The sequence below is a fragment of the Ostrea edulis genome, chromosome 5, assembly GCF_947568905.1.
Source record: "Ostrea edulis chromosome 5, xbOstEdul1.1, whole genome shotgun sequence".
Classification (NCBI taxonomy): Eukaryota; Metazoa; Mollusca; class Bivalvia; order Ostreida; family Ostreidae; genus Ostrea; species Ostrea edulis.
The window spans coordinates 53066057-53090884 of record NC_079168.1 but is presented as its reverse complement, the minus strand read 5'-3'; the positions used below and the strand labels follow the sequence as shown (position 1 = coordinate 53090884).

The 24828-nt window shown below is 36.2% G+C and overlaps 1 protein-coding gene across 2 annotated transcripts in view; it reads right to left on the bottom strand.

Annotated features, from left to right (window-relative positions):
• The window catches only part of LOC125651417 (gamma-tubulin complex component 4-like), a 35625-nt gene extending 10850 nt beyond the window's left edge, over window positions 1–24775 (bottom strand). The window contains exons 1-14 of one of the 2 annotated variants that reach the window (XM_048879996.2): window positions 24635–24775; window positions 22158–22293; window positions 19806–19969; window positions 17155–17211; window positions 15439–15518; window positions 13411–13606; window positions 12401–12572; window positions 7097–7221; window positions 5471–5627; window positions 5062–5166; window positions 4775–4889; window positions 3388–3565; window positions 3004–3138; window positions 2190–2306 (exon numbers count right to left, since the gene is read on the bottom strand). In XM_048879996.2, coding sequence (XP_048735953.2) covers window positions 2190–2306; window positions 3004–3138; window positions 3388–3565; window positions 4775–4889; window positions 5062–5166; window positions 5471–5627; window positions 7097–7221; window positions 12401–12572; window positions 13411–13606; window positions 15439–15518; window positions 17155–17211; window positions 19806–19969; window positions 22158–22293; window positions 24635–24709 — 1812 coding nt within the window. In that variant the 5' untranslated portion in view covers window positions 24710–24775. Of the gene's footprint in view, window positions 1–2189; window positions 2307–3003; window positions 3139–3387; window positions 3566–4774; window positions 4890–5061; window positions 5167–5470; window positions 5628–7096; window positions 7222–12400; window positions 12573–13410; window positions 13607–15438; window positions 15519–17154; window positions 17212–19805; window positions 19970–22157; window positions 22294–22742; window positions 22782–24634 lie in introns of those variants that run through there. The other variant, XM_056164820.1, reaches the window with a different exon arrangement.
• Between the last annotated feature and the right edge of the window lie 53 nt (window positions 24776–24828).

Below are 24828 nucleotides of genomic sequence, written 5' to 3'. Positions count from 1 at the left end.
TCATGTCAATTAATACTTTCTTAGCCCAGTGGTTCTTGAGAAGATTTTTAAAGATTTTCCCTAAATAAATGTATGTAAAACTTTGATTCCCTATTGTGGCCCCATCATACCCCCGGGGGTCATGAATTTAACAGAGGGCGTGGTCCTTCCTTTGAACAAACTTGATAATTTGTACCAAGTTTGGTTGAAATTGGCCCAGTGGTTCTCGAGATGAAGTCGAAAGTATGAAAAGTTTACAGACAGACAACAGGTAATCAGAAAAGCTCACTTGAGCTCTCAGCTCAGGTGAGCTAAAAATCATCACTAGTCCAGAGAGCTATGGAATCTAGAAACAATTTCCTGTTCTGAAATATCTAAGCTAAATTCTAATGTTCAGCAACAGTATAAAACAAGATGTGGTCTAGCTTAAAACTTCAATGCCCCCAAAAGTGCATATACTGATAAAAGGCTTTACATAATATATGTATTATCATTAGATGATAACACAAATTTGAACCCACTCTACAGCAAAAAGCCTGAGGTTGCAAAAAATTCACCATTTTTTGTACATTCTTTCCTGCTTTTCCTAAATATGCATTTAGCTTTTATGCTGTATCAGTAAACTGAAAGAAGTCCTTCAAATGATAAAGACAATAATCACTATAATAATTTTGGCTCCATCCTGAAACCAAGCCCTTACTCCCTAGAATCATGAAATTTACAAATTTGGTAAAGGACTCCCTCCTCCTTCTAAATATTATGTTTAATTTCAATTTAGTATCAAAAACATTAAAGCAGATATCATTTACATGTTTTGCACATACACTATATACCAAGTTTGGCCCCGCCCTGGAGTCAGAACCTCTACCCCAGGGATCATAACATTTACAATTTTGTAGAGGCTTTTCTGTCTACATCACTATGCATTTAGATTTTCTTAAAGATATGCAGTTGTACAGAAGATTTTTGAAAATTTGTCAATTTTTGCTTTGCCCCCAAGGCCCCAGGGGTGAAGGACTTCTGAAATTTACAATTTATGTCCCCCTTGTCCCACAGATGCTTCATACCAAATTTGAATAGAATACGCCGGTTTTGAAATACATCTGAGTTATTTCCCTTTGGAGAACTCTCATACATAGTAAGGTGCAAAACAACTTGTTTACACGCGGGAGTGGGACAAATATTCACCACTGCATAAGTGAATCTACTCAGTAAGTTTCTCATACGCAGTTTCATCACCCGAATTCAAATGATACACAAACTAAGTAAGTGATAAGCATTCAGGAAGAAATTAAATATCTGGAATTCTTATCATATCACATTATTTCACATTGTCCCAAGCCATGGCTATTGATACGTCTGAGTTATTTCCCTTTGGAGAACTCTCATACATAGTAAGGTGCAAAACAACTTGTTTACATGCGAGAGTGGGACAAATATTCACCACTGCATAAGTGAATGTGCTCAGTAAGTTTATCATACGAAGTTTCATCACCTGATTTCGACTGATACACAAACTATTAGTACGTGATAAGTATTCAAGGAGTATTTAAATACGTGGAATTCTTATTATATCACGTTATTTCATTGCACCTACCTATCATACCTAGGATTTTACCTGCAAATAGGGCATTGTATTTATGTTCCCACTTTAGTAAATCATTTCTTTTGATAGTGTTTTATATTTCCTACATTAAATATTTTAAAATGAGAAGTTGGTTTTGATAAATTTTATCATCTTTCTCACTGACTGTATAATCCACTTTGTCCCACTTAGGCATTTAAAGTTACACTAAATGCACCTCCTACACAGGAGAGCTATAATCTTGAAACTGGCGTATTGGAATGGTAGGTATCAAGAAGTTAAAAATGTACTTCAATGATGTTTTATACTGCAAAAAATTACTTTCCAACAAGCCCTACAAAATGTAGTTAAATACTTGCAATTCTTTCCTTGACATTATGCTAAATATAATAGAAATCTCTGCTGAGGATTTGGAATGAATCTGCCCTTCGTACATGGACAGTTTCCATTACATTCTATACTAAATTCTGGGAAAGATTTTAATCAACTTTTGACACGCTCATCTAAAAATGTGTCCAACTACCCTTATAAATTCTTTCTTTTAGATTTAACTCATCACATAGGGAACATATCAAAGTTAGAGTGAAATCTTTATCAACGAACACAGTTTTTAAGTTTTCAATACCTTGGCAATGAACTGCAGATGTGATAATTCTCCTTTGGAGAGAGGAGAGGAACAGTTAACTAGTAGCTTGCTGAACTGGCTGCACTGGTCCAGAATCTCATGTAAACACCTAAAGACCTAAAATAAATACAAAGACATCCAGAATCTCATGTAAACAACTAAAATAAATACAAAGACATCCAGAATCTCATGTAAACAACTAAAATAAATACAAAGACGTCCAGAATCTCATGTAAACAACTAAAATAAATACAAAGACGTCCAGAATCTCATGTAAACAACTAAAGACCTGACATAAATACCGATACATTATGCAATCAACTGGCACTGGTTAATTTCACTTTTTCTACACATATCTGACAGTTCCAAGTTATTGAAAGTTTGTCTTTCTTTATACAAAATAAACTTTCTTTATACAAAATAAATGAAACTATTAATATCACATGGATGCTGACCCACAAAGAAGTAGACATTTCAATAAACTACTGTAACTGGTGAGGACTGATAATCCTGATACAGGACTATTAACACACACTATAATAAACTACTGTAACTAGTGAGGACTGATACAGGACTATTAACACACACTATAATAAACTACTGTAACTAGTGAGGACTGATAATCCTGACAAACTCCTGTCAACTAGTGGGGACCGATAATTACTACTGACAAACTCCTGTCAACTAGTGGGGACCGATAATTACTACTGACAAACTCCTGTCAACTAGTGGGGACCGATAATTACTACTGACAAACTCCTGTCAACTAGTGGGGACCGATAATACTGTTACACATAACTACAACAATACTTACAGCTTTCATGTGAACAAAACTTTGAGACAGTAAAGCTGACAAGAACTGGTCATGAGCGAGTTTAACAGCCTCAAAGTCTCGAGTGGATGTTATCTTCTCCATAAATGTGCTGAACTGAGACTCGATCACATCAACCTGAAGCAAATTACGACTGTGCAATGTTTCAGAGCATCCAATATTACTGAATGTGTGTGAAGCCATTACCCAGTACTTACAGTGTGTATCATTAGACAAGGTCAGTATCGTCAGAACCGACAGTCTGTCCATTCAACAATTAATGTTTTGCTTTAAATACTTCCTCTGCTACACAGGGAAATATTCAAAATGGCTGATCAAAAATCAAGATCCGTAGACAAATAAAATGTACTGATACATGTGAATTACCTGTAGATAATACTGCAGATTGTCCACTAGGAAAGCCATGTGAGTCCGAAGCTGCCATTTGGCCACTTCCTCTGGATTGGATGGTTTTTGTTTGTATTGCATTTGTAGAGTCCAGCAGTGCTGTAAATCTATCTGTGCTCGCTTCACTGCCAACAGGAACCGAAACAATCTGTTGTACCTATCCAGTCAATAACACTATTATAAACACCATCAAACTATCATTATAACTGCTGATACTGTACACCCAGAAATATCAATAGGACTTGAATTTAACATGGTCTAAATTGATCTTAACTTGAAAAGAAATTGTCTTTAGTGATTGATTTGAACTGAGATAAACAAGCAACAGGAAGTATTGCAAGAACTAAATATTTGTGAAATCGTACACGCAATCTTGCTAAATTACACACATAAAACAAGAGATGTCAGAAGACAACACAGCTCACCCGGAAGTGTGACTCTACTTAACCTATCCCCTTTATTCAAAACATAGCTAAGATTAAAGCTTTTGAAAACTAAGTCAAAGTCCAAGGTCACAATATCAAATGTCTTGATACCAAAAGAATGAGTTATCTACCATACATGTGAAATATCAAAGCCCTATCCCCCTCTAGTTCAATAGATATAGCCAAGATTAAAGTTTTTCAAAAGTAGGTTAAAGTCCACGGTCGCTAGGCCAAAAGTCTTGGTACCAAAAGAAAGGCCTGGTCATGAAGCATCTACACCAGTATATGTGAAATATCAAAGCCCTATCCCCCTTGGTTATAAAGATATAGCCAAGGTTAAAGTTTTTCCCTTAAAGTGTGATGCCGATGGCAACACTAGGTTCATGACAATATCTCTCTGGACATTAGTCCCAGCAAGCTAATAAGAGAAGTCTCACAAAAACATGTAAAAACCAAATGTACAGTACATGTATACGTCTTTTGCTTGCAGTAAAAACTTATAAGATAAAAGAAAAGATTGCCATGTCATGCACAGTTTAAATTCAAAGCCATCAGTTTATCAATTTTCTCATATTGATGCATTTGTATTATTTTAAGCAAGTGTATCCCATACTTCTATTTCATCAAGATACAGGATAAAAGAAAAGACTGCCATGTCATGCACAGTTTAAATTCAAAGCCATCAGTTGATCAATTTTCTTATATTGATGCATTTGTATTATTTTAAGCAAGTTTATCTCGTACCTCTATTTCATCAAGATGAGAGGATACAAACAGCTCAATTTCTTTACAAGAAAAAAACACCCTGACGTAGTAAAAATCATTTGCTATTCAATTACCTAAATTACCATATCCAGTCAATATTTGTACTTATATCTACGCTACTGAAGTAGATCGCGCTGTTCTTACTACACATTTTGCTACAAAGCTAAAAGTTTTACTTTTCTAGTACAGAGGGAGTAAGAAGGATGTGCAGTGGCCACTGAACCATGTAAGACAGACTCAGGCTGTTCCATCCACATTCCACTGTTTGGCCACTTGCTGAACTATCACTCTCTGTAAAAATAATTGTCAACAACTAACAAGGCAAATGTAATTTAACATTTCTTAAGGAAAGAATCAACTACTTTTGCGATGAAAAGCCAGATATATATTGAAAATTAAAAAAACCCAACATATCAGCATAACAAAAAAGCTTTACACTTCCAAGAAATCTATAAAGACTTACTTTTCTCACTGCCTTTCAATTGAACCCCTAGGTGGAACCTCTGCAGTAAGCTTTCATCATCTATCAGTACATTACGAGCAGCCTGGTGGAAGGCCATATTGACATCTACAAACATCAAAAGACACTGTTATTACTTAGTAGTCAGCTAGTACTTGTACCAGTATATGCCCATTGCATATTGTTATAGACAGAGTAAATGAACTCTCTTGAATATCCTATCAATGAATGAATTGATATATATTATTTCAAATCTAAAATGTAACAAAAGAACTCTACACTAATTCATCTTTGTAAGCACTTGTCAGAATTCATAGAATGGCATTATTTTCATGTTCCCCGGTTTGTTGAGGATTTGAATTGGTGTGTATGGCCATACATAATGTTAATCCTCTAGTGACTGACCCCTCACCATGTTCAGTTGTGTTAACTGGTGGCCCTCTCAGCAGAGCCTGTGTTTGATCTATAAAGGCCAGAAATAGTTCGCCACGCCCCAGTAAAAAGAAATCTTTAATGATTCGCAACTCTCCAGCGAGACTGGCATCCTCAACAACAAGTATGTACAGATGCTACAAAAAATTAAATAAATCAGCGTAAAATTAAAGAAGCACACAGTGTATTGCATAAATAAAAACATGTACTTCAATGGTCAACAATTGGGTTAGATGACTAGCTAGAGTTAGTATTCCACTGGTGACAAATGTCGTTTTTGTTGTGTCTCTCTAGATCTTTGACATGACACTTAGTCTTAATTGCATTAGTTCTACTAGCTAAGATCCAGCTCCCCTAGGGATTAGCTTGTGAAAGACTGGCATCTCATCAAGGGGATGTCTATGAATTCTTTTGTTTGGTGGGTAGGCATTGATTATAAGAGATTTCCTGTCTAGGAGAAGGCTTTACAATATAATACACATAGAAGACCTAAAATCTGTAGATCGTTTGAAAGGTGACCTGTGAGTATTGGATCTAAAAACATGTCTGGAATCTTTTGGACTCAAAATTTGACATACCCTTAATATGTCTATCTTTAGTACATATACCGATTTAGTCACACACTGTCTTGATCTGCAAGTGGATAAATTTCCATGAAAACAAGATGTGTTTGGGAAATACTGATCTCTCCCCCACCCCAATGGCCAAACTACCAAGGTCAAAGTCATGGGGTAAAAATTTCGGTATGAAAAAAAAATCTTGTCACAGGAATACACAAGTGAAATATGAAAGCCCTTGCACTAACCAATTAAAAGCTATGGCCAAGGTTAAATTTTTTCAAAAGTAGGTCAATCTCCAAGGTCAAGGTCATGATGTCAAAAATTCTACTACTTAGAGATTTTGTCAAAAGGAATACAAATGTGAAATATGAAACCCTATCACCACCCATTCAACAGTTATGACCATGGATAAAGTTTTTGCGGACAAATAGGCAGACCAAAAACTATATACCCCCCAATCTTCAGTTATTGGGGCATAAAAATACTGAAAATCAACCTGGACAGAAAAAGAAAATTAATCCTTGATATACCAGGTATATTTTACCTTTAAACTTATTTATGCAAGTCATCTATGGTAAAATTGCTGGACCTTTATGCAGGCTAGCAGTTTAATTCATAACCTATTAGAAACTCCCAGATTCACATGCAATATGAACTATCAATGACAGAATCTAATATTGACACCACTAATTCAGTGGGGCCCTATACAATATGTATAAATTGTCATATATCCAGACATAATACTGACTTAACACTGGTTTTTGCACAATTACTCTGTCCATTGTCATCAGTTTTACTGTTTAATGTTTATAACAACTTTCCTTTAGAAATTCATCAAAAAAGCAAACAAACAGCTAGTAATAAGGATGACAAAAACAGGTTCATTTCATTCCGATTACCTAGGAAGGAAACACCTGATTTTCTAAGGATCAATGAACAGACACAGCAATACTGAAATTCTCAACAATGACAGCTCTAGTACAAACTGTATCTCCCATTACAAAGTAAATTAGTACACAAAAAAATAAGAATGAGATTTATAATACCTCTGCAACATGAGTTCGTATTTTGTCTATCAGAGATTCAAAAGCCATGGGATTGAATTCCTCCTCCTGGGAAAGTTCATGTAGACCCCTGGCAAAATCCTCCTCCTTATTCTTTAAAATGCTTCCTAAATTCAGTAAATATACGTATCAAATGGTACATCACACAAATCTCAGTGTAAATAACCAAATTACTATCACTGTTTATAACAAAAGAGCAATAACTCTAAAAAGATTATATATCATTGGAATGTATACTTCAAGATTTTGATGCTGCAGAATAAAAATGTATACCGTAACAATAACTGTTCTAATGGGACAAGTACCTAACCCCCCCCCCCCCCCCCCAACCCCTGAACCCCCCTGGAGCACAATCAAACTGGTTCATATTTCAAATACTGCTTATTTCAATACCATGAACTTCTAAATCTATGCACGACAAAATCATGTGTCAGACAAGAATTGAATTCCTATGAACCTTGACCTATCAATGACCTTGGATGAGCTATAAGCCACACCTTTAAGGTCATAGTAAACCTTAAAAATGATAATGACCATCAAATATTTCAATCCTGGAAACACAGATTCAGCAACTGATGAAAGAATTATATATTTTTATCAAGTGACCTTTATAACTTTGTAGTAGATGAAGGCACACTATGGTTGATCAAGGTAGCCTTGCTTGTAAAGGTCCAAAGATTTTCTGATAATAATTAGTATGGTTGTCAATTCAATCGATAATTTAACAACTGGCTACTTGTCTACTTTGATCAAGTACTCAGTCATGTCATATTCAATGAAAGTTTTTAAGTTTTAAACCTACATCACCAGGATTTTGGAGGAAGGTGGGGGAGGGGTTAATGCAACTTTGGTTTATTACTAAATCAAATTTAAATACACTGATAAATGGTTTTTGTCAACCATTATCATCGAATGAAATCCATTAAAATCACTAATGTATATGATGGCTCTTGTAATATCATTATTCTGCTTGCCTGATAGATTTCTGCTACGCAGCAAATTTAGAAAGTTTAATTCAGACAGTTGCTTCTATGGTGTTCAGACATGAACTTTCATGCCACCACGTTTAATATGTAAATAGTTCAACATATTTGTTGTACCTCTCGTATAAGTGAATTCAACTTCACAAAGTTGACAGCTTGGATTCGTAGGTTCATTTAAAATATTTCCACACTTTAGAAGATGGCAGGGCATTTTTGCTAACTAAAATCAGAGATCATGATATATTTCTAGTACTATTTTCAACTGTGTTTAAATTGAACATTTTTCAGAAACCAAATTAATGTGCAATACCTAATCCAAAACAACATATGTTTTTCCCAAATTGCAAATGAAAATCCAAAAAGAAAGCTGTATCATGATATAAAATCATTTGTATCAAACTTCCAATACAGATTTAAAATTCAGTAGAATCTATAGGGGAATTTCAATGATAACACTGTACATTTACTCATTACCACAATGAAGGAGTAAAAATGATTTAATTATGGATGAAATCATGAGACACATCCTTAGGCCAATTCAATTTAATTGATAGATTATCATCCCGCCCCCCAAAAATTGTGCTACCTGTGTGCTTTTTATAACTCTCCATTCTTATATTTTCAATTTGAACTAGATGATGTACATGTATATATCTATCATACACAATTATTTCATAAAAAAATTCAGTTATATCACATCACAGCGAAATGCGATACTCTATTTGAGTTAAAAGGGCAAATGAATTTATACAGTTTTCAAAGAGGGTTCATTGCTCATTAAGCATGCAAACAGTTTGTCTGCTTGATGTCCAACTGTAAAGAGGATTCTCTAAAATATATTTCAACATATGATCAACTAAGCCCCATCCTGGGACCTTAGCCCAGGGGTCATAAATTTCAGTGCTCATTATCATCATACAAACACTTTGTCTACTTGAAGTTCAGCATTAAAGAAGAATTGCATTTGTATATGACCAATCTAACCCCATCCTGGTATCCAAACTCTAGGGTAATAAATTTCATGAATTTCACAAATTTGGTCAAGGGCTCAATGCTCTTTATAATAATTTTTCCTACTTCATGTCCAGAAGAATATTTTCTAAGGTACATGAATTAGCTATATTTGTCCAACTTAGTCCCACGCTAGGGCCTGAACCCAGGGATCTTGAATTTCACAGTTTTGGTAGAGGGTTCACGCTCATTATAATCATGCTAATAGTTGCTTGATGTTCAGAAGTAAAAAAGACTTTCTAAGTTTATATAATGCATTTTAAATATATGACCAAGTTGGCTCCAACCTGGGACATGAACCCTAAACCCAGAGATGATGAATTTCACAGTTTTTTGGTAAATGGCTCATTATAATCATACCAACAGTTTGACTGCTTGATGTCCAGAAGTAAAGAAGTGTTTTTTTTAAATCTAAGATATAATGCATTTCTAATGTTTGATAAACTTAGCCCCACCCTGGGGCATGAAGCCAAAACCCAAGAGTCATGAATTTCATAGTTTGGTAAGGGGCTCATTGCTTATTGCAGTTTGATTGCTTGATTTCTAAGAGTAAAGAAGAATATTTTTGAAGATGACATTAATTTGATGTCTTAGCCCCAGAGAGGAAGGGTCCATGAAATTCACAATTTTTGTTCCCTTTCATCCATAGGTGTTATATATCAAAATTGGTTGAAATGTGTTCTGCCATTCCAGATAAGAAGCTGAAAATGTTCAAAAGTATATGACTATGACTGATGAACAACAAGAGTACCACCAAAGGTACATAATATGCCCATGAAATGCTAATATAGCTAGGGTGTTTTTCTTACACCATGATTTGTAGAACTTGGCTTCAAGTAGTATCAGCAATCATCAGGGTGTGACATACTTTCTTTGCATAATAAAAACACGACAAATCATGAAATCTCTATGTAATATTTTCACTTGGCATAAGATGTATGTGTAACAAGTTTGATGGTCCTTGCCCTAACGAATTAGTCTGCATCCTGCTACTGCGACCTTGAACTTAAGAAACAATAGGCATCCTCCATTTCGTATAAAGTGTATGTGTACAAACTTTGACGGTCCTAGCCCCAACAGTTCGGTTTGCCTACAAGGTCTTCCTACTGTGATGCTGCAACATTGACCTTTGACCTCTAACATTGAAAAACATTTGGCATCTTCCTCTCATCATGGTGATCAAATGTACCAAGTTGCAATAAACTAGAGCTTACGGTTTGGTTTGTATCCTGCCTACAAGGTTTTCCTACTAAGTAATACTATGACCTTGACCTTTGATTTCTGACCTTGAAAAACAATAGGTATCTTTCTCTCATCATGGTGATCAAATATACTCTGTTGTAATATCCTGGAGCTTACACTTCGGTTTGTATCCTGCTCACAAGGGTTTCCCACTAGGTTTTCCTATGTGATACGACGTTGACCTTTGATCTTGAAAAACATTGGGTGTCTTCCTCTCATCATGGTGATGAAATGTACCAAGTTGTAAAATCCTGGAGCATACAGTTTGGTCTGTATCCTACCCACAAGGTTCGGACAGACAGATGGACAACGCCATACCATAATACGTCTCGTCTTCCACGAGTGTATAAAAACAGATAGCAATAGCAGTGATTCCGAAGGTCCGTCGGACATTGGCAAATGTCCGGTAATTTTTGTTTTGGTCCGATCAATATCAGTTGCTGGCCGGACCAGTGTCCGATAATTTCTTTTCCAATGAAATACATGATTTAATAGATAAATTTTCAATTTTTAGCAGCATATATTATGTCCCAAAATTTATTCTGTTCTTTAGTCATTGCAAACAGAAAACATGTTTACATTTAACTCAAATATTTATCAAACTTGCAATCATCTTCAATTCCCCCGAGAGGGTGATAATACAATTGAGCAATATATCCCATGAAACTACAGACGTCTTTGAAGCGTTTGAATTAGGTAATAAATAACACGTAAATAAAGCATTTAAACTATACTCCGATCAAGAAGTACTTTGAACAACATGGGCACGTTTGATTTGAACAATTTGCATTTGAGTTACGGGAATTGCTCGTTTTTAAAAAAAAAGTTTACTCCACTGACGAATCTGAAGTGCAATGCTTGAGCTAATAAAGTACGTCGCCGATGCCATTCTGGGCCATACAGTTCAAATTTACACGAAAGCTTCCTGACATTTTGTTAAAATTATGGGCCCCGGGGGTAGGGTAGGGCGACAATAGGGGATCAAAGGTTTACATGGGAATATATAGGGAACATCTTTAAAAATCTTCTTCTCAAGAACCACTGGGCCAGAAAGTTCAAATTTAAATGAAATTTTAAGCTTCCTGATATAGTGTAAATTCAAGTTTGTCAAAACCATGGTCCCAAGGGTAGGGTGGGGCCACAATAGGGGATTAATATGCATATAAATTTTGGTCTGGTAAAATGTGATTTGGTCAAGTAATATCTCAACCATTACTGGACCAAATGTCCGGAAAGTACCAGAAGACCTTGGGAAGCACTGCAATAGGTCACTCAGGCAAGCAAAACATAGCTCAAAATAGCTGTAACTTTCTCAAAGTTGAATGAATCAATATAAATAATACCTTGTGCACCAGATTAATTTTAATACAACATGTCCACACATTCTTGGAAAGAAATCAATCAATAGTAGTTGAGAAAATTCTGACTACAAGAAGTCTATGACAGACAAGGCGGCTCTAAAATAACACAAACAACCTATCAGGCTAGTTCAACATAACTTTCTCAAAGTTACAATATATACATAATCAACCAATACAACCTATCATTGGGTCAAATGCTGTCTGACGTGTTTCATACAGACTGTAAGGCCATTCTTAAGGCCGTTCTTGGCACACTGATTTTGATTACAGATAACTCCATTTACCTGATCAAGATATAGGGCTCATTGCAGGTGTGACCGGTCAACAGGGGATGCTTACTCCTCCTAGGCACCTGATCCCACCTCTGGTATATCCAGGGGTCCGTGTTTGCCCAACTCTCTACTTTGTATTGCTTATAGAGTTATGACATTGATCACTGTTCGTTATCTTCACCTTTCACACACCCCTCCCATATTTTAACACTAAATAATATTTACTTATGCAGAACATCTTTCCAACATTTTTCTTCCCTGAAGTGAATGTACCATTTTGGTCACGCATCTCACTGGTTTCGAGTCTTATGAGTCATGATAAATAAAATCAAAATAGAATGCAATGACTGTGAAGTAGGAAATATCTCCACCACTTTAATGTCATTCGATTACGATGGACCTTAATCTTTCTCATACCTTTCTTTTGTGTGTTTGGTTTTTTCTCATTCTCAAACATCTGAACAGATTCCCCAACGAACAAAATTTTATTGGCCACCCTCACCGGGATGTAACATGGTAACAGCTCCGCTCTCAGGGCAAATCTATGGAGACTGGAACTTGCATCTGAGGTATTCAGGGACAAAATTTTCTGTAAAGAAGTATTTCATTGAGAGATCCTTATCCATTTGTTTACATCCCCCAAACATTTGCTGATACACTGCACTTAACAGTTTTCTTAATAATCAATTCTCATGACAAAACAAATATTTAAGTGACAAAACATTTAAAAATAAGCTAATATTTCACACATTGTATAAACATTTTTTAATCTTCACTGGGATATGAAGTGGTAAAGTCTAGTGATCAAAGCTTGTCAAGGACATATACCAACCCCCGTTACACGTCCAGAGAAGTTTTTGTAATGGCTATTCATATACTTATATATGCATTTGAAATGAACAGGCCATTTCAAAAGGCGACACTAACCATCTGCTGTATACCATTACAACAAGGTGATCAGAAACAGGGGCTGTGTGTTATGCTGAACTCACTCAGTTCACAGGTCAGGGTGTTTGATTACAGATGTCTCTTTTGAACATTAAGAAATTTCAAACAAATGGATTGCAGACTCACAACTAGGCCTAGCTCATTGTGTTGCTATAAATTTTTATTGCAAAACTGAGTGAGCTAGCCTTTATTTCTAATTGAGAGATTCTTGTTACAATCAGGTGTTTTCTCTGGTTTATGTAGCTGCTTTGAAAAAGTATCTAAAGTTATCATCTTTGACCTAACATTGGACATTAAAGCTAATTTGGTTTGGTATACTTCTACAACAAAGGAAAATCAAAAATGCTCATATTCTACCTTAAAAGATCCTGTATATACACTGTACCAAGCTGAAAGGATTCTTCCTTAAAAAGATATGTATTAAAAAGTATTAAAAATGTATTTCATTTCCACACATATAAAAATAGGGTTGGACATACCTGTAGTTGCCTCCCAGTAACCCCCATGATTGGTAGTTCATCATCTTCCTCTTCCTGTTTGTTTATGGTGCTGACGTTTTCTAAGTCTTCTGTGTTGAGCTGTACAAAGAACTCTTGGTAGGGGTCATTCAGACACCCGTACAGGAGCCAAGAACACAGCTGTTTGTATAGCAATCCATGACACACAAACACAATCCTGTCAAAATATTGCTGTCATAATTACTGACATCATCTACCATGAACAGGTATCACACAAAGTAATCTGGACTCTGTGATTTCGTAATTTTTCATTCAATACCAAATTCATTGTTAATAGTTTTGTGCTTATGAAATACCATGAAATTATGTTCTCAAAAACAAACCAAAAAAAAAATTATTTTTTCCTCATGATGGAAGAACAATGAAAAGCTTTCCACAAAATTATGTTTCAACAAAACTATATTTTTGCACATATCTATAGAATTTGATTTCTATGACAATTGAGGAACCAACAGTAAGGTATGCTCATGGGTTAAAACAACAATTTAACTAGATACAATTGTAATGGCAAGCAACACAAAAGGGCCCCACTTTCTGGCATCATTGACTACATTCAGGGTCCATAACTCTTTCAAAAACAGGTCAACAAAGCCCAAACTGAAACTTGATCTGTAACCCACTGATAAATGTTCAAGGTCAGTAACTCTTTCAAAAATAGGTCAACAAAGGCAATTAAATAGCTGCAGGAATACCCCCCCCCCCTTCCCAAAGTCCAGAAAACTGTTAAATGCCTGAAATTGATAATGCACATATGCACAGGCTAAATCTCTTTCACAAATAGGTCAAGAAAGCCCAAACTCAATCTTGGTCTGTAACACATTAAAACAAGTTTAGAAATAAATTTTGAAATCAATAGTTGCCGAGATAGCCCCCCAAAAAAGTACTGCACACAGGCACGCACACACAGGCTAATTAATATAGGGCTCCCACCTATCAGTAGCACCTTAATAACCAGTGATGCTTTGTTAGAATGTTCAGATCTATACATGATTTTTTTGAGACTTGCATTTCAATTGGTAAATATACTGAGGAAGCATTTACAAGATGTGATGTCATAATAGAATGATGCAATCACATAACACAAAATGTACACATTTTGAGATGCAGATTATGAAAACTTCAATGATACAAGAGGAAAATATCAAGTAAAATACTGAGTTACATAAGAATAAGAAAACAACGCCCCACCCATAAACTCAGTTTGTGACTGTCACACTATCATTACTACACACAAAGACAGTCACCCCTACACTCAGTTTATGATTGTCAAACCATTATTACTACACACAAAGACAGCCCCCCCACCCCTACATTCAGTTTGTGATTGTCAAACCATCATTACTACACACAGACAGCCCCCACCCTTACACTCAGTTTGTGACTGTCAAACTATCATTACTACACACAAAGACAGCCCCCACCCCTACACTCAGTTTGTGACTGTCAAACTATCATTACTACACACACAGACAGCCCCCACCCCTACACTCAGTTTGTGACTGTCAAACTATCATTACTACACACAAAGATAGTCCCCCCTACAATCAATTTAAGACTGTCAAACTATCATTACTACACACAAAGACAGCCCCCACCCCCTCCTACTCTCAGTTTGTGACTGCCAAACTACCATTACTACACACAAAGACAGTCCTCCTACACTCAGTTTGTGATTGTCAAACCATCATTACTACACACAAATCTGAAGACAGAGGCTAGTTATTCCACAAGTAATATTGTTGAAATAATTCTTACTGTTTCTATTGTATATCATCATATCAAATCTGTAATGTAATCTCAGCACAATCACAAAGAAATTCTAAAGCCAGAACCAGTGTACATCTCACAATCAGGTGAAATCAAAATATTTCTGTAACAAGATTTCAAATGAAACACGAATCTATATAAGAAATGTCCCTGAGCCAGCAGATGAATGTGTGCAGAATTAGAAACTATAGTGCTCCTGTACCATTGCTAAAGAAGACTTACCTATTTAAGGCATTTCTTACAATGGGCAGACCACAGACAGCATTTTTATGGAGAATATCTAGAATGTAACAGCCATGTGCCTGAAATGTAAATATATTGATTCAGGAGAACATCACTCTTAAGTTGTAGTGAAAGGCTTTAACTGCTATAACTTCGTAAAATAAATAAACATAAGCAGAAGTGTAATATTTCCTTGATGCATAGAAGTTATAACAGACAAATGTTGACAATAATGTGTATAACAAATGAATGAGAAAATCACAATGTCCGGTATAAGATATTAAAAGTAATAATTAATGTAACGCTTGAGGATTATGAAATGAAGGCGCTTGTGTTAAAATGTTAACTTTGGGTACTGTTCATTTTATTTCTTTTAATAGAGAGAGAGAGAAAGAGAGAAAGAGAGAGAGAGGTTGTATGTTTTATTTCTGTTTTACATCCATGGGTAGGAACCTTTTTTGACACAAAATTCCAGTGCAGAAAACAAACACACACCCGACAAGTTATTGTTATTTTTCCAAAACTCAAAATGTGTTGAATCAGTCAGTGATATTCTATTTGCAAATACACTAGCACTATTTTTACAAATTAATGTTTATATACAATTTATAAGTTTCTTCTTTAAAACTGACCAGTAGTTTGCAATTTATGGATGTCCAGGTAGCGCTCTCGCTTCTCACCGCTGTGACCCTAGTTCGATATCTGTGATCGGCAGTGGTTGTATGTGAGAGGGTATGGCAGTCACCCGCTCGGACATGTGGGTTTCCTCCCACATAAATGACCCCCTAGCGCAAACATCCCTGCATTAAAGGACCCCATTGGAAATAAGCTTTCATGGATTATCCTTGGTATTTATGTATGTATCTACCGTATAACATTTATTTATTCTATTTTATCCCTGTGAGCTGGAAATAAAGGACACCACAGAGTCGTCCACTTCTGCTTCATACTTAGATATTTTATTGAAAGTAGACATTAACAGCAAACTAACAACTCAACTGTATGACAAACGGGATGATTTCAGCTTCTCCATCGTCAACTTCCCACATTTATGTAGCAATATTCCATTATCACCTGCATATGGTGTTTATATATCTCAACTGATTCGATATGCAAGAGCTTGTTCTGGGTATAGTCAGTTTTTAAATCGAGGTAAGCTACTGACAAACAAGTTGATGGTACAGGGATTTCAACAGTCTCGATTGAAGTCAGCATTTCGCAAATTCTATGGTCGTTATAACGATCTAGTTCGTCAATACAATCTCGCATTGGGTCAAATGCTGTCTGACGTGTTTCATACCGATTGTTAAGCCGTTCTTGGCACACTGATTTTGACTGCGGATAACTCCGTTTACCTGATCAGGATATGGGGCTCACGGCGGGTGTGACCGGTCAACAGGGGATGCTTACTCCTCCTAGGCACCTGATCCCACCTCTGGTGTGTCATGGGGTCCGTGTTTGCCCAGCTATCTATTTTGTATTGCTTGTAGGAGTTATGAGATTGATCACTGTTCGTTATCTTCACCATGCATATAGAAGATGGTTTTCTCCGGGCATTTTTATTTTGCCTGGCTGCAGGGGTGTCCTTTTTCAAAAGTGGTCAAAGGTAAAACAGAGAAAAAAACATAACATGGCCTCACCAGACTACAAAATGTTAGCTGAATTACTCTAAAACCTAACTTTGTAATGCATTACATTCAAACCCCTTCAGCATACCTTGTGACTCATGATTTGCTCCACAACTGATGCCAATGCAGGGAATAAAATGTGGTACTACAATAAAAAAAATACTGCATGTTAATGTTTAAGGTCAGTTTATCGAATTCCTTCTTTCAATAGTTTTAACTAAAACTTCGAAATAAATCAAAACAAGATGCATTTGTGAAACACTGATGCCCCCATATAGCAGAAAATTAATTATGGTACCCAAAGAAAGATCTTGTCATAAGGGATGCACATGTGAAATACCCTTCAAAAGTTATGGTGTAGGTTAAAGTTTGTCAAAAGGTCAAACTCCAAGGTCAAGGTGTCAACAATTTCAAGATTAAAAAAAGGTCTTGTCATAAGCAGTGTTTGAAATTGGTTTGAAAACTTGGTGTAGACCACGGCTCTATGTCAAAACAAGATGACATAGACCTTATTGTATTGGCATAGACCACAACATTGAACAAAAATAACACAAATTTAAAACATTGTTCTTTACTTCTATTGTATTTATAAAGCATATTTTCTTTCTATTTCCATAACAATATCCTCCTTTCCTCATAACGTTAATCAGACAATGACTGACCATGGTCCTTTGGGATAACTCATTGCTTTAAACCTAGAAAATCGGCATAGACAATTTGGTCTATCTCAATTACAATTGGCATAGACCAGTGTCATTTGACATAAACTCGGTCTATCGGTCTATGGTTAATTTCGAACACTGCATAAGGGATACACATAAGAAATATGAAAACCTTACCACTAACCATTCTGAAGTTCTGGCTTAGGTTAAAGTTTTTCAAAAGTAGGTCAAACTCCAAGGTCAAGATGTAAAAGAATTTGTCACCTTAAGAGAGGACTTATTAAAAGAAATAAACATATAAAATATGAAGCCCTATCACTAACCAGTCAAAGGTTATGGCCAAGGTTAAAGTATTTCAAAAGTAGATCAAACACCAAGTTGAAGGTTACAAGGTCAAAAATTTTGTTACCCAAAGAAAGGTCTTGTCACAAGCAGGGCTCAACATTTACATTTGTCTGCTTGTCCATTTCCAGTTCATTTTGTGTTTGGACAAGTAAATCATTAACACTTGTCCGATTGAAAAAGTTGCTTTTTTTTTTTTTTTTAAACTTACCATTATCGAATAGTACTAAATTTGAAGGAAAAAAAAATCCCCACATAACTACCGTATATACTCGCCTATAAGTCGGTCCGCCTATAAGTCGATTGTATTTTTTAAGGTTATTTTGTAGGAATTTGCCATTGACCCGCTTATAAGTCGGTACAAATTTTTGTCAGAATCGGTTGACAATTTCAAGTCAATGCTCTAGTGTTTTTACCTATGTTTCAAAAAATAAAAATTAAATGCATCCCTTGATCTATTATGGACGATGATCCCTTGTTTACCTAAGCAATTATGGTCTCCTAATTGCCATGTATATACCAGTACCTGACACCGTGTTTACTTAGTGGCATGTGGCACGCGCCTCTCGAAAACTGTTATTGTGGGATTCCGGTATAATTCATTGTATCAACTACAGAGTTTTTAAGAGTCAAGAATGATAATCTAAATTATCTGTTAACAATATTCAATCTTTTATGAAATATATTTCAGCCGGTATACAAATGAATATTTCAATATTAAATCGGGTTCGTAATTCAATTTTACCGATAAACGACAGATTAGTTGAATTGAAAGTATTAGTTACCGGTATGTAAATAATTTTTAACTAAATAAAAAATATGTAAATACTTGTACTTTTTACATAATTTTAAATACATAAACAATACAATATGTCTAGATATTTGTGAACAATTATCATCTGTGTGGTAGTACATGATAATCATCGGAGTTGTTTAAAAAACACTACATTACGCCGCCCAGAAAAATGCCAATCTTCTTAGGACGCGCCTAAAAGTCGGACATAGAGTTTTGGACCAAAAATTGACTCCCAAAAATCCGACTTATAGGCGAGTATATACGGTATATCATTAAAGGTGTAAAAGCGCTCATTTTTTAAAAATCACAATCATTGAGTGTAATCTGGTCTTTGTTGTTACTAGAACTAGTAAAGGAAAGCAGACCGACTATGCACAGGTTTATAATTTAACTGAACTCCATCTAACTGAATTCCACAACCAAACATCCCCCATTTAAAAAGTGGTGTCATTCAGCTTCTGCACCACCAATCATCTTATATTTAAAAGTTTTATAGTATGTACACATGATGTCAATATCATTCCATTTTTACCATTCATAGAGATTTATAGGTATTTTCCTATGTCCAAAGTTCATTGACCCTTGACCACGTGACCTCAAAATCAAAGGGGTCCTCTTTCACTCATAACCAATCCACACTTGAAATATCATTACGATCAAGTGAATGGTTCTCTAGATATTGAGCAGACAACATGTGGTCTACCGACTGACATAATGACAGGTGCAAAGCGATATGCCACTCCTTTTTGAGAGGGGGGGGGGGGGGGGGGGGGGGGTAAAAAGGATATTGGTCTGATTTTTACTCAAGTCTGGAATATGTACATAGGACTTGTGATATTTGACATCCTTGCGTCCCAAATGAATTTTCTGCGTCTAGGATGCAGATTCCTGCATTAGTGACAACCTTGTGTAGTATTTGGATCTCATGACTGTATCTACCTCTTGTAAGAAACTGACGAGATGGGTAACAGGAAGATGTTCGTCACTCAACACATCCATTTCCAGCTTACGGAGAATGATGCGGTAGTTTTCTAAGACCCTGTCCAGTCCTCGACAAAAAGACTTCAGGTACAATCCATGGATGTCATCTAAGCTACCAACCACTGAAAGAAAAAAAGCACACCATTTCTAACACGCATATATAACAAGAGGCCCATGGGCCACATCGCTCACCTGAGTCACCTTGGCCCATATCTGCAGACTTTCCATATATATTTGCATGTAAAACCTTTAGTCCCTATTATGGCCCAAACTACCCTTTGCAAACTTGAATCTACACTATGTCAGAAAGCTTTCATGTAAATGTCAACTTCTTTGGCCCAATGGTTATTGAGAAGAAGATTTTTAAAGCTTTTTCCTATACTTGTATGTAAAACTTTGACCCCCCCCCCCACTTGTGGCCCCATCCTACCCCCCGGGGGCCATGATTTGAACAAACTTGAATCTGCACTATGTCAGAAAGTTTTCTTGTAAATATCAGCTTTTCTGACTGAGTGGTTATTGAGAAAAAGATTTTAACTATATATTTGTATGTAAAACTTTGATCCCCCCTTGTGGCCCCATCCTACCCCCGGGGGCCATGATTTGAACAAACTTGAATCTGCACTATGTCAGAAAGTTTTCATGTAAAAATCAGCTTTTCTGGCTCAGTGGTTCTTGAGAAGATTTTTCCTATATATTTGTATGTAAAACTTTCATCCCCCCTTGTGGCCCCATCCTACCCCCGGGGGCCATGATTTGAACAAACTTGAATCTGCACTATGTCAGAAAGTTTTCATGTAAAAATCAGCTTTTTTGGCTCAGTGGTTCTTGAGAAGAAGATTTTTCCTATATATTTGTATGTAAAACTTTGATCCCCTATTGTGGCCCCATCCAACCCCCGGAGCCCATGATTTGAACAAACTTGAATCTGCATTATGTCAGGAAGCTTTCATGTAAATCTCAGCTTTTCTGGCTTGGTGGTTCTTGAGAAGAAGATTTTTAAAGTTTTTCCCTATATATTTGTATGTAAAACTTTCATCCCCCCTTGTGGCCCCATCCTACCCCCGGGGGCCATGATTTGAAAAAACTTGAATCTGCACTATGTCAAAAAGTTTTCCTGTAAAAATCAGTTTTTCTGGCTCAGTGGTTCTTGAGAAGAAGATTTTTAAAGATTTTTCCTATATATTTGTATGTAAAACTTTGATCCCCTATTGTGGCCCCATCCAACCCCAGGGGCCCATGATTTGAAAAAACTTGAATCTGCATTATGTCAGGAAGCTTTCATGTAAATCTCAGCTTTTCTGGCTTAGTGGTTCTTGAGAAGAAGATTTTTAAATTTTTCCCTATATATTTGTATGTAAAACTTTCATCCCCCCTTGTGGCCCCATCCTACCACCGGGGGCCATGATTTGAACAAACTTAAATCTGCAATATGTCAGAAAGCTTTCAGGTAAATTTCAGCTCTTTTGGCCCAGCGGTTCTTGAGAAGAAGATTTTTAAAGTTTTTCCCTATATATTTGTATGTAAAACTTTCATCCCCCCTTGTGGCCCCATCCTACCCCCGGGGGCCATGATTTGAAAAAACTTGAATCTGCACTATGTCAAAAAGTTTTCCTGTAAAAATCAGTTTTTCTGGCTCAGTGGTTCTTGAGAAGAAGATTTTTAAAGATTTTTCCTATATATTTGTATGTAAAACTTTGATCCCCTATTGTGGCCCCATCCAACCCCAGGGGCCCATGATTTGAAAAAACTTGAATCTGCATTATGTCAGGAAGCTTTCATGTAAATCTCAGCTTTTCTGGCTTAGTGGTTCTTGAGAAGAAGATTTTTAAATTTTTCCCTATATATTTGTATGTAAAACTTTCATCCCCCCTTGTGGCCCCATCCTACCACCGGGGGCCATGATTTGAACAAACTTAAATCTGCAATATGTCAGAAAGCTTTCAGGTAAATTTCAGCTCTTTTGGCCCAGCGGTTCTTGAGAAGAAGATTTTTAAATGACCCCACCCTATTTTTGCATTTTTGTGATTATCTCCCCTTTGAAAGGGACATGGCCCTTCATTTGAACAAACTTGAAAGCCCTTCACCCAAGGATGCTTTTGGCAATGTTTGGTTGAAATTGGCCCAGTGGTTCATGAGAAGAAGATGAAAATGTGAAAAGTTTACAGACAGACGGACAGACAGACTGACGCTGGACAAAATGTGATCAGAAAAGCTCTCTTGAACCTTCGGTTCAGGTGAGCTAAAAAGAACCATAAAGTTTAGCTAAAATTGTACTGAATATGACAATTACTAGTATAATAATTTGACCTGAATTCTTCACACTCAGTGTTCCTCCATGTTTCTTTATAAAGTTGTTGAAATCTTTGTAGTATGTTCCCAGCTTGCATAATCTATTTAGTAGATCTACTTCTGATGGACAGATAAATGGAAGATCACTGGCTACCTGACACAGTAAAACTACATCCATTCAATATTCATTACATTTTGATGACGCTAATGCATGCAAAAATGCACAAATTATAATCATATAATTGAATCATAATGGAAATGTCATGTACCGTAAATATAACTGCTGTAAGAACTTTTGTAACATGAATAATGATCAAAAGTTGATCTGGCTCATGACAAATGAAAATACACTAATACTCAAACAAATCAGTAAAATGATTTTAAAAACAGGGATATAGAATACTAAGTCTAAGGGTTGTATAACTATACTTGTATGAATAATTTACTCCTTGTCGCTTTCAAATAAACACATCTATAAATAAGCTAGCTGTCTCGAATACTTGGGGTACAAGACTACCAATCTGATTGACTTGGCAAAGGCATCATCCCTTGGTACCCCCTGTATTCGTGACAACATTTTATAATATTGTTTTATTTTCCTACCCATGTAACATCCTTGTTGTACATCGCATTTTCAATCAGTACTATAAGCCAACTCGAGACCAACATCAATGTAGAAATGGTATTCATCTGTATATCGTATTGTGTAGTTCTATTTAATTGTATACAATACCCAAGTAAGCTGTCTTGAATATATAACATCTGTATATGGTATGCATGTGTACATATTGTGCAGTCTTCGACGTTAACCAGTGGCCCGATGGCCGAGGCCAGTAAAATCGGGATCGGGCTTCTTAAAATATTGAACCCAGGAGTCCGGCGGGCCTATAAATGTTTTCTTATATGTTCTGTATATATTACAAATAAAGCGTGAGATTGACTCAGACTTTGTCATGACTTAGTAGTCAAATTTCGCATAGAAAAACGATCAACCATGCTGCCTTTCCTGAAGTATAGGGAGGGGGCTCGTCCGGAAAATTCAAAACCACCCAAGCGTATTTCACAATAACAACCATCAGATCATATGAGGAGAAAAGAACGAAATTTTATGCCCCATCGGACCGAGGGTAGGCCTTGGCTAAGATTTGATTCTGGAGACAACAAAATGTTTTGTACGTGGTGTATACAAAACAAAGTAGAACATGAGCTGCTGATGTCATCTGCGAGATTAATATGTTGAAAAATAAACTAGGATAATCCTTTTAATGTCTGTTGTTCTCTAAGTTAACTATGATCATCTTGACCTGTATTTTCCTACAGTAGAAATGTGCATGTATCTATAGAGTAGAATCAGCATGCAGCACCTTGCAAATGACAAGTGGTCAAATTAGAAAAAAACATTTTGGGCCTGTAAAATATTGTTCGGGCTTGCACAATTATTATACTGGGAGGCCCGAAGGGCCTGTGCTTCACAAAGTTTTTCGTGAAGACTGATTGTGGTATCGTGTGTTTATTTTTGTGTATACTATAAATAAGCTGTCTTAAACACTTAGGGTACAAGACTGCCAGTCTGATAGACTTGGCTCAGGCACCGTCCCTTGGTACCCTCTGTGTTTGTGACAACATTTTATAATATTGTTTTACTTTACTTCCCATGTAGCACACTTTTTGTACAGTACATTTCCAATCAGTATTGCGATGAGAATTCAATACCTATGTCAATGTAGAAACCCTTAACGTGTATATGATACACATGTGTAAATTGTATCATGTAGTTATAATGTTTAATTGTTAATTTGTATATGCCCCCTGAGGGACCTTGATTGGTGAATAAATAAAAAAAATAAATAAATAAATATACCTGCATATAACTTTACACATTTTTCATATCATATACATGACTATGATTTGAGGTGTATTAGCAGAGCTTGCAGTAAAAATGTTGTAGTGAAATATATATACCCCTCTGGCTCAGATTATTTGAAAAATTCCTATTACATGTATTGTACCATAGGAAAAACCTAGTTGCAAGGATCACACTCACAAAAATCATAGTTCACAAGTTATATAGATAATCATTTTTAATCAATGAGACAATGCTCAATGTCAAATGGTTGTCAAATGTGGTACCATTGGGGGATTGGGGGGGGGGGGGGGGGGGGGGGGGAGGAGTGTGTAGGGGGGGGGGGGGGTGTATCGGACAGTATAGAGGGAACCTACATTGCCTCGCTTGTGAACTAGCTTTTCTAGTGTTGTGATAGTCTCTCGAGCTAACAGTGAGCGTGATCAGTACTTGGCTGAGTGACATATATATATATATACAATTACTGTATAAAAATGTATTTACATTGTAAATTGAAATTAAATTAAATACAGCTAATATTACCACGTAAATTGAAATTAAATTAAATACAGCTAATATTACCACGTCCCTGGTTGAAGCCATTAATCGATTGCTAAAGTAATTTTCAAATTTTGTATATGTTAAATTGAACCTTTATTTCCCCATCTGAGTTTCTAAAAATGCCTCCACAATGTCCCGAAAGTGCAAATAGCACTTCGTGCAGCATCGTCTCTAAATCATGTCCTGGCAAATTCGGAATAGCCGCCACTCACAAGGTGGCGTTTCATTCATTATTCCGCTTCCGGCGAATAGTAGTCAAATAAATAATCCATTACAATAGAAGAT